At 35.1% G+C, this 16,982-nt stretch overlaps 1 protein-coding gene across 1 annotated transcript; it reads left to right on the top strand.

Annotated features, from left to right (window-relative positions):
* Positions 1-369: 369 nt before the first annotated feature.
* On the top strand, positions 370-2,265 carry LOC145124795 (beta-amyrin 28-monooxygenase-like). The gene is made up of 3 exons (XM_079060259.1): positions 370-1,312; positions 1,468-1,655; positions 1,966-2,265. Exons 1-3 carry the CDS (start codon positions 370-372, stop codon positions 2,263-2,265), a joined length of 1,431 nt encoding a protein of 476 aa, XP_078916385.1.
* The last annotated feature ends 14,717 nt before the right edge of the window (positions 2,266-16,982 follow it).

Genomic DNA, 16,982 nt, shown 5'->3' with positions numbered 1-16,982 from the left:
CCAATCATTATGATTCAACAAATTGATCGTTGGCGGCTGGAAGATACACATATGCATATATGTCCGTCTCTCGAGTGGCTACCACCAAACTTTATTCCTCTTTCTTTTATGTGAATTAAAAGGGTCGGCTAAGAATCTTAATGTAAAACAACTTGTTTGATTATCACTAAAACTATGAAAAAATACTTGTGAAATTATTATATGCTCTTCTTTGTTTTTTTTTTTGCCTTCATTCACATATAATCCTCCGCAAGCTAGCATCCCATGTTAGCCTTAATCAATACAAACGTCCAAGGATAATGCGCAAATCACGTAGCTCTACATATAACTCAAATTCATTAGCACACATTTCTTTGTAACTCAATAGATATGGACATCTTCTATGGCTCTCTTCTGTCTCTCTTTGTAATCTTCGTCTCTTTTGCACTTCACTTCCTTTTCCACAAAAAAAATCCGACAACAACCCTCCATCCACCTGGCAGATCAGGGTGGCCATTTCTTGGGGAGACCTTGGAGTTTCTTTCCACTGGTTGGAAAGGTCACCCTGAAAAATTTGTATTTGATCGAATGACCAAATACTCATCTAATATCTTCAAAACTTCATTGTTAGGATCCGATGCTGCTGTTTTTTGTAGTCCCGCAGGAAACAAGTTTTTGTTTTCAAACGAATACAAACTTGTACGGATGTGGGTGCCGGATTCTATCAACAAGTTGTTCCCTTCTAAATCAAGTCCAGCAGATGAAGCCATGAAGATGAGGAAAGCTTTTCCAAGTTTCTTAAAACCAGAAGCTTTACAAAGATACATTGGTGTAATGGATGATATCACTGGAAAACACTTTTCATCTGAATGGGAAAACCAAGACGTTGTCACTGTCTACCCTCTCATCAAACACTTTGCATTTGACATTGCATCTCGGTTGTTTATTAGTGTAGAAAGCCCTGAGCACATTGCAAGATTTGCAGCGCCTTTTGATAGGTTAGTTTCTGGGATTTTTTCTATTCCAATAGATTTTCCAGGAACACAATTTAACAAAGCTATTAAAGCTTCAAAGCATATAAGGAAGGAGCTCGTTGAAATAATCAAGAAAAGAAAGAGTGATTTGGAAGAGGGGAAGGCTTCTCCTAAACAAGATGTATTGTCGCATATGCTTGTGACAAATGGTGATGATGAGGATGCTATGACAGATTCAGATATTGCGAATAAGTTGATAGCTTTGTTGCTTGGTGGACATGATACTATTGCTAGTACATGCACTTCCATTGTTAGATATCTTGCTGAGCTTCCAAAGATTTATGAAGGAGTTTACAAAGGTAATTATTTGCCAATTCCCTTTTAAATATGTTAATCTCCAAAAACGTTATTTTATGATGGATATAAAATCTAATGAAATGTAAACAGATGGAAGTTGCAAATCTGATCAGTTTTTTATTCCTATGATTTTTATTTTTGTTATTTTATTGTTTAGAACAAATGGAAGTTGCAAAGTCAAAAGGCCCAGGTGAACTATTAAACTGGGAAGACATACAGAAGATGAAGTATTCATGGAGTGTAGCATGTGAAGTCTTGAGGCTTTCCCCTCCTTTTCAAGGAACTTTCAGAGAAGCACTTACTGATTTCACCTTTAATGGTTTTTCCATTCCAAAGGGCTGGAAGGTATCATCTTCATTTATTTTTGTTAGATATGTGGATGTCTTGAACCTTTTTTTTTCCAAAGAACCCTTAAGGGGAGAGATGACATTAATTTGTTACATATATAGAGTCCTTGATTTTTTCTAAAGACGATCCAAAAATGGCCAAAGAGAAAACAAGATACTCATGGCATATGGGACATGATGAACAATTTCACTGCCAAATAATTACAAATTCGAAATCAATTTTTTATGCTTTTTATAGATAAACGCATGGTAATGCATAATATTTTATGCAATATTGATCTCTAAGTTTCAACGATGTTACATTTTAGATATACTGGAGCACAAATGGAGTACATAGAAACCCTGAATACTTTTCGGAGCCCCTTAAATTTGATCCCACAAGATTCGAGGGAGATGGACCAGCTCCATACACATACGTGCCATTTGGAGGAGGAGCTAGGATGTGTCCAGGCAAAGAGTTTTCTCGATTGGAGATACTTGTTTTCATGCATCACATCGTGAAGAGGTTTCGATGGCAAAAAATCATTCCTGATGAAAAGATCATCGTCGATCCTATGCCTGTTCCTGCCAAAGGGCTTCCTGTTCGTCTTTACCCACACAAAACCTAGACTGTATCCTCGGTTTACTTATAACTGATAAAAAAAAATATCATTTCAACATTTTATATATAAATAATTTGAAATGATTGTTTAAATGTCTCGATTAAATTTTAGATCAAATAATCATGAGTAACTGTTGATATATAGTTAGTTGTTTATATCGCTATAGAAAGACAAATTAGATAAACAGACGAAGCTACTCAAGTCCCTTAATTCCAATGTTAATTCTCCTTGTTTTTTTCGTTAAAGAAATATTATTATAACAACCGTGTGATATTATGCATGTTTATTATAAGATAACATGATCCATGTTTATCTTAATCATTGTGCTTGCATGGCAATTATATGTGAATACATGAGAAGATAGAGGGTATTGTAACATGAAATAAATTGAGATAATTTGTGAATTTGTCTACTCAACTCCAAACACACAAAATATAGTACAATCATGGGCAGACCTGTTAGTGTTCCGGGGTGTCCAAGGCCACTACTCGATTTTGTCTCACAAAGTAAAAATTTTGAATTTTTTATGGTATTACAGTGTAACTACTACAAAAAATGTGCAACTAGTATGGATCCAACCAAGGTTATCAAAAATCACGATTTTGATATCAATCCCGATCTTATATAACCGTTTTTAGGGAGGATCGTAAATCGAAGGTAAAGTCGTAAGGTCTCCGATCCCACCTAAAAATACAAGAAAAATGGAAAGAATAGGGAGAGATAAAATATGCGATGCAGATTATGTAAAATAGGCGTGGAGTGACATATCTCTATCATTTGTTGTATGTTGTATACAATATCATATGAGTATTTGGCTTCATGAAGATGAGTTTAGGGAGTGATACAATATGAGGAGCCTATTTTTAAATACAGCAAAGTAGCATGTAGGTTACATGATCTTTGGGCCTCAGGGAATTATTTGGGCTTTTTGTTTTTTATAAGTGACCGCAACTTTCGTAGTAAAATATGAGATATAAATGTATTTTATCAATAATAAATAAATTAAAAACTAAAATATATTTAAGGGGTAAAATAAAATATGAGTAGAAAATAAGGGGTTGAATGTATAAATGATTAAACTATATTGACCACTCAATATATATATATATATATATATATATATATATATATATATATATATATATATATATATATATATATATTGAATGGTCAATAAAAATAAGCAAAAAAAGTTATGTACTCCAATGACAATAAGTGTTTAATATAAGTAAGTGAATATTAATAAGCTTTAAAAAAAAACTTCTATCGGAGATGCTCTTGGAAGCTTAAATCAGGCCTTAATGTTAAACAATAAAATATGGATTAGGTTTTAAGAATATAATATTAAAGTGTGGGATCATTCCTACTCGCAAATTAGCATCCCCTTTAGCGCGAGAATGGTGGTTATTTCTTGATATATGATAAATTGAATGACTTTTTGCATATAATACATGAGCTTCAAAAATAGTTATTTTAATGAATCACATTATTTAAAACTATTGGATACTAAATTCAAATTCAAGAAATGATGATTTTCTTTCGGAAGATGATCCATGTTCATCTTAATCATCGAGTGATGTGATGTACCTACTTGAGCAGTTATATGTGAAAATGGGGAACATAATTTTTTTTTTAAAAAAAAAAAAAAAAAAAAAAAAAAAAAAAAAAAAGGTGTAATATGCCTACTTAACCAATTACATGTGAAAACAGGGAACATAGATGAAATAAAAAGAAAGAATTCATTTATTCAATTCTACACACATACAAAATATAGTACCACCAAACTATATTTGATATACAAAAACAAAACATGCAATGGTGCAAGATCTAAAGCAATAGATGTAATGTCCCAAATTTTCGACTAAGATTTTCATTTTTAACCTAAGAGTAATCAACCAAAATCCATTTCCTAAAGTATATTAAAACAGCCATTTGTTCCAAAACATGTCACATTGTTTTCAAAAAAAAAGAGTAATAATAAAAGTAGTGAAATCAAATCAGCGGAAGTCTCCAAAAACAAATCTCATGCATGCGATACAGTCATGTTGCGCCATTTCCCTTGCTACCAGAACAACCTAAAAACATTTAAATTCAACGAGTAAGCACACAAAGCTTAGCGAGTTCCCCAAGATATCATATTCCCATATGAATGATATGATCCAACCATAGTCCATAGTCTTATACTCACATTCGATTGTTATAGTCCAACTATAGTCTTGACTGTTATAGTCCAACTACGGTCTTGCATACATGTGTTATGATCTAACCTATTCTTTCATGCAATTGTTATGGTGCAATCATAGTCTTTCATACAATTAGTATGATTTAATCTTATACTTTCATACAATTGATATGATCCAATCATAGTCTTTCGTATAGTTGTTATGATCCAATCATAGTCTTTCATAAAAAAGTCACGAAGACTATCTATCAATCAAGACATCTAATGTCGAACATAGTATAGTGAGAAACCCACCTGATGCTAACAACTGCAATCTCATAAGCATATATCCTCGAATCAGCTAACACGAACTACAAAAAAAATAAACATAGATAAAACCTCATTCTATAGCTCAAAACCATCAAATTTTTACCAAAAGTTAATATGGTCAAAAAGTCAACGATCAACAGTCAAATGGTCAAAGTCAATGGTCAACAATCAATGATCTACGCACCATGACCCAGCTCTTAGTTGTGTCACGATTACTAGGTGACAAAACAGTCGCAAAGCCCATTCAACTTACGTGTTGAAAGCCATTGCTGGTTACATCGTGATTTTCAGTCAGATTTCAACCATTTGCATTAACCAATTAATACCTTAAGACTAAGGCTCCAACTTTCATAACATAATGAAATATGGTCTTAATGGATAATGTTTCCAAATCTATCCATTTGCATGTCCCAAACACCACCAACTTTAAACCTACGTCAAAATGGGACCAAAAAGCCACAATCTTCTTGCATGGATCTTAAGGAAGGATAAATAAGCACTCATTTAACCTCAAAATGCCCAGAAAGTATTATCGATCAACTTGTGACATGTACTTTCGAAACTCCAAGAAGACAAGACCAAAAGGGACCAAATGAAGCCTTAAATCTAGCATGCATTAGGCCTAAAGGTTGGAACTTGAAGACTTACAGAGCTTGCGAAGGGTCACTAGAAGGTATAAACTTCAAGGATTTGCTTCACTTGATACCAAATGCTTCCTTCTTCACCAAGAAACACACAACAAGCTCAAGAACTCAAAGAGAAGAATGCATGTGGATAGGGTTTCGCTCTGAGGATAGAGGTTGAGTATAACAGGGAACCCTAGATATTAGCATCCATTAAATAGGGTCCAAAATCTGGTACAAAGGTTTGTGCAAAAGTGGTGTCACGTGCGACCTATACATGGTTGGGTTGCGACGAATGGTTTTCTTTCGCGCCGAGTCTTGGGTGCATCATGAAGCTGCTTCCCTCCAAAAATATTTCAATCTTAAATAAATGAATTAATACACAAGCAATTAAAACATTCTCGTAAAGTAGATGTTACAAAAAGATCAACAATAGTAGAGCTTTTAAAACGAAACACATACAATTATAACTTATAAATTCAAAAAGTTCTAAAATCATTGTAATAGGAATGCTTTTATGTCAATTTATTTATATAGTAGTTGTGAGACTTGTGTAGTATACGGGTTGATTAAAACAAAAACTTATATATGATGGTATAAACATTAAACATTTTTAAAATAAAAGTTCGAAATAAATATGACCAAAATGATTAACAAATAAGTACTTCAATTAAGTAATAAAAGAAAATTGTTTTCATATAATATACAATTATAGGTAGATAATATACTCGTATAATTCAATAGCATCTACTTGTGATTTGCGTTTAAATAAAACTAAATATGGTTTTCGATTTAGTATTGCAATTTAATATTGTAATTGATTAATTTAGGAATTACTTATATATTGATTTTTCTTATTAATTTCGATAATGATGGTTAACTGATATATAAACCATTGTCTGCAGCCTCATTTTGCATCCCTTAAACCCTATCCCTCTCACTCTCTCTGGAGTTGCTGCAATGTCGAGGTGCCACGGAGTTCCAAGCCCGGATCAATCCTACATCAGAGGTATCATGCATCGAATGTGAGTTCACTGTCCCACTTTTACGGTTTCAAAAGTTTTAATGGGGGGGGGGAATACATGCTTATCAAGCTACTTTAAAAAAAATATTTTGTAAATATATTAGTAGTTTATATATGTACATGAAACGATGGGATAATATGCTGGTAGAAACTCTGTCTAGTCTTAACCAATGTTATTATACCTAATCGTTATGCTACCCGATATACTAGGAAACGATTATACCTAGATCTTATGCTAGCCGATTTCCTAAGATAACTTAGTACCTAGATGTTATGTTGGTCGATGTTCTAAGATAACTTAGTACCTAGAAGTAATGTTATCCAAATTTTAGGATAGGTATTGTACTTACTTGTTACTCCTCCCTAATATCTTGTTATCCAGATGATTGTAATTACTATATATATATGATAAAAGAATATATATATATATATATATATATATATATATATATATATATATATATATATATATATATAAAGTGATCATTTTGAATAAAACGTAAGGATATGCAATATACTTAAATGTACCATAACCTATCAAATAATATCAATAAAAGATAATTATTATATATAGGGTTAAGTATATATCAATAATTATGAAAAGAAATTGGTATCAAAGAATGACTAAGTAAGGAAAATATAAAAGGATAATCATACTTAAGATTAAAAAAACACGTGTTAGTGAGCTGTTATTATTCATCATATAGTCTGATTAGATTCGGTTAACCCCGAACTTATAATCGTTAATCTTGTGAGATCCATAATGATATGTATAGATCTATACGAGGCTGACATCCCCACCTACGATTGTTAGCTACAATTCCGACATGATAACTTTCTTAAGTATAAAAGTATATTACTCGATGTCTGATGAAGCATCGTGTGGGGTATTTATCGGTCCACAACGTCGATTATAGGGGCTCCTGGTAATGTTGTTCGAAAAATCATAATTTAAAACTTCCTAGAGGGACGCCTTCGAGTAGTTGTATGATTCGATTCGATAAAGATTATAAAGATTAGGATAGGTAATACATCCTAAAGGAAAGAAAGGTTTTAAAACGTGAATAGTTTTCGATCAAATAAAATTATAAAATCAGAAAACTATAAAACCTATGAACTCACCAACTTTATGTTGACGTTTTCAAAATACATGTATTCTCACGAAGATGAGTGTAGAGAGTAGTTGTGGAAGAAAGGAAGTCAACAAGGAAGTTGTTGGAAGTCGTTTATGTTTGTTTTATACGTAGTTATGAATAGGATGTGTGCTTGAACTCCAAAAAATGTAATCCTTAAATAATTTATAATAAATAAAAGTAATATTTGTGTAATACTTTTGTGTATTTTTCAATATACCTACCGCTATGATCCAATGTCCCTACTTCGCACAGCCCGACGTTTCCGCCGCAGTCCAGGGGTGTGACAGATTGGTATCAGAGCTACAGGTTATAGCGAACTAGTAATTCCTTAGGAACTACGACTATAACCTAGGGCATACACTCTAAATTACATAAATCTAATAAAAAGTATTATTATTAATTATAATACTGATAGACTACTTACGGGAGAGGTGACTAGTTTGAACTGTTGCTTGGGTTGTTGGATTTCAGAACGGTTATATGCTAAAATGGTCCTGCCCTCCGGCACTTCTCACTTGTCCAATCCTTACTTGATAGTCTTGAAGTACAAAACATAGATTTAATAAAATACCCTTAATCAAACAATAATCAGATAAAGAGTTATATAAACGCATATAAATATACCTACATATCATAAAGATCATGCAATTAGATCACAACTTAAAATTTTATATCAAAAACGGATCCTAGGGTTAGTACAGTACTGCGGCCGTACCACAACTAGACCTAGAATATGCAACTAAGTTTTATTATGGTCTGACCGATGCACACCTAAACCTGGATGTCGTAGTTGACAATCTAAACACTAAAGGATTTGTGGATCCATAGCTTAGTTTGATTAGTTGATTTAAAAGTTAGACCAAGACCTACTGCTTGAGGATTTTGGATCGGTGGCCTAGATCGAGTTCTTGATGATTGGAGACTTAGTTCGAGACCTATTACGAGAGGATTCGTCACTTAGTTTGGAGTGGTACACCTTCAGGATATCCGGATTGATGGATTAGAGTCGGGTATCTGACATACCCCATATAGAGAATCCCAGGAGATACGATACTATCTACTACATACTTATAATAGGAAATTATATGTATTTTATGATTCTCATACTATCTCTCATAAACATATTTCCTGTTTGATGTCTTATATAGGGTATCGTAGTGATATGGAGGACATATGGGTTTGGGTGTCGTATCCTTCACCGTAAAAGGACCAGGTTGTGCCACATACGCCAGAGATAGAGAGTAATTATGATCCTACGATGCCTCTACCCTTACCCTGATATCAGTCGAGGATTATGAAGAGTCGTTTGAAGACGAGTAAGAGCCCGTTGAGGAGGATGAGCAGCACGACGAGGAGTTCGGGGGGCGGGGGGGACCATCAGACAGCTCACCTTACCCAGATTCATCATCCCATGATGACCTTGTCGAGCATGCTGAGACTCAGGAGGAGGACACCGCTGAGTCAGATCCATCCCTGGAGATTGTGACTCCACTACCCTCATCTTCTGGCAGATCCTTTGGTAGTCATGCTTCATGGCCTAGGACGATATGCACTCCAAGAAAATCCATCCCATTCCATCTCGAAAAAGAGTAACATTGTCACCATCATCACCTAGGGTATCAAAGAAGCCCACCCTACCCATAAATGGACCCTGCAAGTGGATGAGTAGATTAGGGAAGAGAGCATCAGGTTTTACGAGGTTGGAGAGTCCTCACATGTACCACTATGATACTACATTCCATACGATCCTACTGATAAGGCGATTTCGGTGTTGGTTCCACGCGTAGCCCGACACGGTTACTGTATACATCTCACGGAGTTGGATCTGATATCATTGAGGAAGGATGTGGGGATGTTGATCGATAGGGTACAGGAGGTAGAGCAGAGTAAGGATATGTATAAGATAAGGATCCTCCATGCTTACGATTATTTGGAGGAGACTTATTCTCTAGTTAAATTTCAATAGATTGAGATCGAGGGTTTAGAGCAGTGTGTGGGAGAATTAGAGCAGAGGGTGATAGTGTTATAGATCGGTGCACTTACTATAGAGGTGATGATCAGTTAACTACAGCACCATATGGCACATTTAGTAGCGTTGATAGTAGTTTATTTTGGTATATGGTAGATAGTTCGAGTTACAAAAGTTGGGAACTATATTTTTGGGTTTGAAAGAGGGAAAAGTTAGCAGATTATAGAATGTTGCTATGTCTTTTGTGTGTAACATAGAAACTTTTCCTATTAAAACCACCTTTTTGTACACTTTTAGGGAAATATTGATGTAAAAATGTAACCAAAATCAATGAAAATTAATGAAAATATATGTATTTCACGAATGATCTTATTGCGTTGCGAAATTTATTATATACTTGGTTTGTTTTATTGTTATAGTTAACTCTTTAACTAAATCTCAACTAATTATAAGGATCATAATAACTAACATATACCCTGAATACAGAATCATTCCACAAACAAAAACAAACCTAGGACCACAAGACCCTAACCCTAAACCCATGAACTCGGCTATGATTGAGGCCTTAGTGGCCCAACGTGTCGCTGATGCAATCGTAAACTTAGAAACCAATAGGAACATAGGTTCGGGAGGTAATTATGGGGAAAGTTATCATAAGGAAAATCGAGGTCTATCCAGAGTTTGTTCATATAAGGATTTTATGAACTGTAAACTGAAACCCTTCCATGGAAATGAAGGTGTAGTCAGTTTAACTAGGTGGATAGAGAAAATGGAATCAGTCTTTGAGATAAGCTTTTGTGCGAAGGATTACAAGGTAAAATTTGCCGCTTGTACCCTAGCAGATGCAACCATGAGCTGGTGGACTTGTTATACAAATACCATGGGTGTTAGTGTTGCGAATTCCATGGCTTAGAGTTGAAGAAACTCAGGATTGAAGAATATTGACCCCGTGAAGAAGTGCAGAAGCTGGAGCAAGAGTTATGGGAGTTGGTGATGAAGGAAGCTGATATTGCTATTTATACGAACCGTTTTAACGATCTCTCCACCTTTATGTACTGGAATGGTCACACCGGAATATAAGAATATGGAAAGATACATTTGGGGTCTGCCTCAGCCCATTCAAGGTTTAGTTATCGCCTCAAAGCCAAGCACGTATGAAAGTGCTAAGAGACTGGCATTCAGCCTGACAAACGAAGAGATCCATTATGGCACAATGGTTCAGAAGGCTGGTCTCCCAAGTGCGGAGGGTAAGAAGAGAAAGTTTGGAAAGGACTCCAAAAGAAAGGCTAAGAAACGTGAAGCGGTTCGGGCTTATGTTGTTATAACAACACAAGCAGGAACTACCATAGGAGGTAGTCCAAAGTGTAATCAATATGTGTATCAACATACAGGAGCTTGTTGGATCTATACCAATTGTGGCAGAAAAGGTCATCTTGCTAATAGATGTAAGACTCCAACAAATCAAGGAACTGCATCAGCAGGAGAAGGTAGAGCATGTTTTCGGTGCAAGGAGGTTGGGCATATCAGGAAGAATTCTCCAAAGTTGAGAGGACATGGAGGAAATACTAGAGGATGAGCGGTTGTAATAGGAGCCAAGGAGGCCATCCAGGATCTGACGGTAGTCACGAGTATGTGTCTAATCAATGATTTATATGCAAATGTTCTTTTCGATATTGGTATCGATAAAAGCTTTATTACTCTCGAGTTTAGGAATTATTAAACCATCCATCTAGTAAACTTAGGGAAGCCTATAGAGTAGAAATGGCTAACGGTCAAATCGGTAGTACCCAGGAAGTAATGAAAGATTATACTTGAACATTAAATAACCATGTTTTTCTCGTCGATATCATGCCTATGGTCATTGGAAGCTTCGATGTCATCATTGGCATAGATTGGCTACCCCTAACCACGTTGAAGTCTTATGCTTTGAGAAAGCATTGCGTCTACCCTTATCAAGCGGGGAATTCTTAATCGTCTATAGAGACAAACCTAGTAAAGACCTTAAGATTATTTCATGCATGAAGGCCAAAAAATACCAACAGAAAAAGTATTATGCCTTTCTAGCCCACATTGTCGAAAGGAAAGACAATAAGATAAGGATCGAGGAGGTACCTCACGTGTGCGATTACCCCAAAGATCTACCCGAATTATGCCCAACGCGTCAAGTTGAGTTTCAGATTGATCTAATTCCAGGAGCTGCCCCAGTAGCAAAGTCTCATTATAGATTGGCACCATCGGAGATGCAAGAGCTCTCCAGCCAACTACAGGAACTCCTTGACAGGGGATTTATAAAACCAAGCTTCTCGCCTTGAGGAGCACCCATTTTATTTGTCAAGAAGAAAGATTGATCTTTCAGAATGTGCATCGACTATAAGGAATTATACAAGTTAACCGTTAAGAATCAATATCCACTTCCCCGAATCGACGATCTCTTCAACTAACTGCAAGAATCCAGTTATTTCTCCAAGATCGACCTGAGATCTAGATATCATCAACTTCGAGTAATGGAAGAAGACATTTTGAATAATGCATTTAGAACTCGATACGATCATTACAAGTTTTTGGCCATGCCTTTTGGACTGACCAATTCCCCAGTTGTTTTTTATGGACCTCATGAACCGAGTATGCAAGCCCTACTTGGACAACTTCGTGATAGTATTCATCGAAGATATTCTGATCTATTCACGAACCAAAGAAGAGCATGGGTAGCATCTTCGAGTGATCCTAGAGCTACTAAGGAAAGAAAAGTTGTACGCAAAATTCTCCAAGTGCGAATTTTGGATTAGATAAGTACACTTCCTAGGGCACGTAGTAAGTAGTAAAGGAATTCACTTTAACCCTTCCAAGATTGTAGCTGTGAAGAATTGGGAAGCCCCCAAGACACCAATTGAGGTTCGTCAATTCTTAGGCTTAGCGGGTTATTATCGGAAATTCATAGAGAATTTCTCTCGGATAGCCAAACCCCTCACAACATTGACCCAAAAGGAAACAAAATTTGTCTGGGGAGACAAACAAGAAGCAACTTTCCAAAAGCTAAAGAAAATGTTGTGCAGTGCACTAATATTATCCCTTCCAAAGGATACCGAATGATTTCGTTGTATATTACAACGCTTCGTATCAGGATTGGGATGTGTATTGATGCAAAGGGAAAATTTCATAGTGTACACCTCACGTCAACCCAAGGTGCATGAGAACAACAACACCACTCACGAACAAGAGTTGGGAGCTGTAGTTTTTGCATTAAAAATTTGACATCGTTATCTTTACGGAACGAAGCGTATAATCTACACGGACCACAAAAGTCTCCAACACATCTTCGACCAAAAGGAACTCAACATGAGACAAAGAAGATGGTTGGAATTTCTTAATGACTATAAATGTGAGATTCGTTATCATCCATACAAGTCTAACGTCGTAGCCGACGCCTTAAGTTGTAAGGAAAGAGTTAAGCCTCGTAGAGTCAAAGCACTTTCGATGACTATCCAATCTGGTCTAATCTCGCAGATTAGAAATGCTCACCTCGAGGCTTTATCATAAAAAAACATCGAGACAGTATGCCTCAGGGGAATGGAAAAACAACTAGAAGTTATGGATGATGGAGCAATATACTTCATGGACCGAATATAGGTTCCAAAGTTTGGAAGTGTCAAGGGAATGGTCTTAGATGAGGCACATAGGACTAGGTACTCCATCCATCCCGGATCATATAAGATGTATCTAGATTTAAAAACTCTTTATTGGTGGTCGAACATGAAGGATGAAATTGCGACCTACGTAAGTAAATGCCTAACATGTTCCAAGGTCAAGGCAGAACATCAACGTCCCTCAGGATTATTACAACAACTGGAAGTGGGAGCAAATTGCATTGGATTTTGTGACCAAATTGCCTAAGATTGATAATGGTTACGACACTATATGGGTAGTTGTCGATAGATTAACCAAGTTTGCCCACTTTGTACCAATGAAAGAGACAGATAAAATAGAAAAGCTCACAAGGACGTACCTTAGAGAGATTATCAGATTACCTGGGGTACCACTATCTATTATCTCCGATAGAGATAGCAGATTTACCTCCTGATTCTGGCAAAGTTTGCAAAAATCCCTTGGTACTCGACTGGATATGAGTACAACCTATCATCCTCAAATCGATGGTCAAAGCGAAAGGAAAATCCAAACACTTGAGGACATGATGAGAGCATGTGTGATAGATTTCAAAAATGCATGGTACACTCATCTTCCATCGATCGAGTTCTCATACAATAATAGCTATCACACGAGCATCAACGTTGCACCATTAGAAGCTTTATACGGTCGGAATTGTCGATCTCCTATTTGTTGGCGGAAGTTGGGGATACCCAACTAGCCAAGAGATTCACTGGAAATACCCTACAAACTGGCCCATAGATTATTCATGAGATGACTGAGAAGATAGTGCAAATTCGCGAACACACGAAGCAGCACGTGATCGTCAAAAGAGTTATGTTGATATAAGACGCATGCGCTTGAATTCCAAGTTGGAGATATGGTAATGCATAAGGTATCTCCTTGGAAAGGAGTTATAAGGTTCGGAAAGCGGGGAAAGCTAAATCCTAGGTATATAGGACCGTTTGAAATCCTTGACTGGATTGGTCTAGTGGCCTATCGGCTTAGATTACCCCAAGAGCTCAATAATATGCATGACGTCTTTCATGTGTCAAATCTTAAGAAACGTCTCTCCGACGATACACTTGTCATTCCTCTTGACGAAATTCAAATCAAACTTGAGATGAACTTCATTGAGGAAGCGGTCAAAATTATGGATAGAGAGGTCAAACGACTCAAATAGAGTCGGATTCCCATTGTCAAGGTACGATGGATCTCTAAGCGAGGACCTAAGTATACCTGGGAACGACAAAACCAAATGAAGAACAAGTACCCTCATTTGTTCGAAGGAATCCCAATGATAAGATAAAATTTCGGGACGAAATTTCTAAAACGGGGGGAGAATGCGATAACCAAGGAAATTTCCGTCCCCAACCACATTTAGGATATAGTAGGGAAAGATAAATGTAATAGCTTAGTATTGTAATGTTTGATTTTACGAATAAATATACTCAAATATGTTGTTACCTTTATAAATAATTCGACGTTTAGACTCAAAAATAAGCGTCCAAAAAATTATACCGTCTTTTAAAATGGTTAACATATTCAGAAAGTAGTCGTCGACGTGATTCCAAGGATATAAAATTGGTGAAAATCTGATTCCAATTGGAGTAGTTATGATTTTTGTAAAAAGTAAAATCAGTCGCATAAATAATTATTACGACGTCGAAACGGTACGTAGAGATTCGTTAAGTTTTAACTAAACTTATAAAAAGGAGAATCGTAGCACTCCTTGAGACAAGAACTTTAGGAAAAAGAATCTCAAAACGGCATCCGAATGAGAGAGATATGATTTTTGTAAAATCATTTATTTTTAATCCCGTTTGGCAAAAAAATGAAAGTCAAAACTAGCTAAAACAACTTAAAGGAAAGTTATAGTACTAGTTGAGATTATATATATATATATATATATATATATATATATATATATATATATATATATATATATATATATATATATATATAGGGTAAAGATCGGAGCTTGTATGCATAAGATATAGATTTTTCAAAATCATTTTTGTGTGCGCGAGGTGCGTGCCATTGCGCGGCATGCACCTGACACCGAATTCAATCGGATTTCGAGTGACGTGACCCAGGGAGAGAGTAACATGTGGCGATCACACGTAACGCGCACAAATATTTGTGTCGTGTGCACATCAAAACTACAACTATAAATAGCAGTGTTTATAGCCTCATTCTGCATCCCTCAAACCCTCTCTCTCCCACTCTCTCTAAAGCTGCTGCAATCCCGAGTTGCCCCAAAGTCCCATGCCCGAATTAATCCTACATCAGAGGTATCATGCATCGAGGGTGAATTCACGACCCCACTTTGACGGTTTTAAAAGATTTTATGTGGGGGGGGGGGCGAACACATGATTATGAAACTGCTTTATCAAAATATATTTTGTAAATATATTAGTAGTTTATATATGTAAACATGAAACGATAGGATAATATGCTGGTAGAAACTCTGCCTAGTCTTAAGCAATAATATTATGTCTTATCGTTATGCTACCCGATATACTAGGAAAAGATTAGACCTACATGTTATGTTGGTCGATTTCCTAGGATAACTTAGTACCTAGATGTTATGCTGGCCGATTTCCTAGGATAACTTAGTACCTAGAAGTAATGCTAGCCAAATTTTAGAGTAGCCATTGTACTTAGTTGTGACTTTACCCTAATATCATGTTATCCAGATGATCGTAATTACTTTATATATATATATATATATATATATATATATATATATATATATATATATATATATATATATATATATATATATAGGTAGATGTTCATTTGAGGTCATGCTAATTTTGTGAGTGAGGCATGAAGACGCGATCCAAGCCATTCATCTTGGAGATAAAAAAAATGAAAACGCAAAATAAAATAAAAAATCCGAAAATTATTTTTTTTTAATATTATTTTTGTTATTTAATTTATCCAAAAAAAATCTTAAAAAAAATACACAAAATTACCGTTTTTTTTTATCAATATACGTGAAATATATTCTAATAGAATATTACACAGTAATAATCAAATCGAATTTTTAGAATGTTAGAATATTCTAATATTCTACTAAAATTGATAGAATTTTTAGAATGTTAGAATATTCTAATATTCTACTAGAATATCCTAACATTCTAAAAATTCAATTGAATATTTACAGTATAATACTCTATTGGAATATTTCACGTATATTTTGAAAACAACGGTTTTTTTAGATAATATAAATGACGAAAATAATATTTAAAAAAATCAAAAATTTTCATTTATTTTACATTTGAAAAATATTTTTTTATGATCTCCAAAATGAATAGTTAGAATTGTGTCCCCATAAAATATGATGGTTTCATATAAAGTGATAATTAAGGATAGGCAATGTACTTAACTGTAGCATAACCTATCAAAGAATATCTATAAAAGATAATTATTATATATAGGGTTAAGTATATATCAATAATTATGAAAAGAAATTGGTATCAAAGAAAGACTAAGTAAGGAAAAGATAAAACGATAATCATACTTAAGAATAAATAAACATGTGTTAGTGAGCTGTTATTATTCATTATATAGCCTGATTAAATTCGGCTAACCTTGAACCTGTTAAAATTTCGGGCTAATAAAAGTCTTGGAAATTCTGAGAATCGTGTGTACACTTTCAAATTAAAGTATTTGGGTGGTACTCCCAACCTTTAATCGGATAAGACTCTAAAAGTTTTAATAACAGAGAATATGAAGTTATGATTTTCGTGTATAGTTGTACCAGTAATATTTTGACCAAAATGATTAAATACTTCCTTTGTCTAAAAACTGTCAAGGCAGTCTTCGTTGT

This window comes from Lactuca virosa, chromosome 7, assembly GCF_052849685.1.
Source record: "Lactuca virosa cultivar CGN04683 chromosome 7, Lactuca_virosa_CGN04683_v6, whole genome shotgun sequence".
NCBI classification, from domain to species: domain Eukaryota; kingdom Viridiplantae; phylum Streptophyta; class Magnoliopsida; order Asterales; family Asteraceae; genus Lactuca; species Lactuca virosa.
This window is presented reverse-complemented; position numbering and strand designations above follow the sequence as displayed.

Excerpts from the sequence above, each read along its gene's own strand:
- LOC145124795 (XM_079060259.1), top strand. The coding sequence starts at position 370 with ATGGACATCTTCTATGGCTCTCTTCTGTCTCTCTTTGTAATCTTCGTC. Across the intron at positions 1,313-1,467 it reads TTATGAAGGAGTTTACAAAG|AACAAATGGAAGTTGCAAAG; the intron begins GTAATTATTTGC and ends TTTATTGTTTAG. Across the intron at positions 1,656-1,965 it reads CCATTCCAAAGGGCTGGAAG|ATATACTGGAGCACAAATGG; the intron begins GTATCATCTTCA and ends GTTACATTTTAG.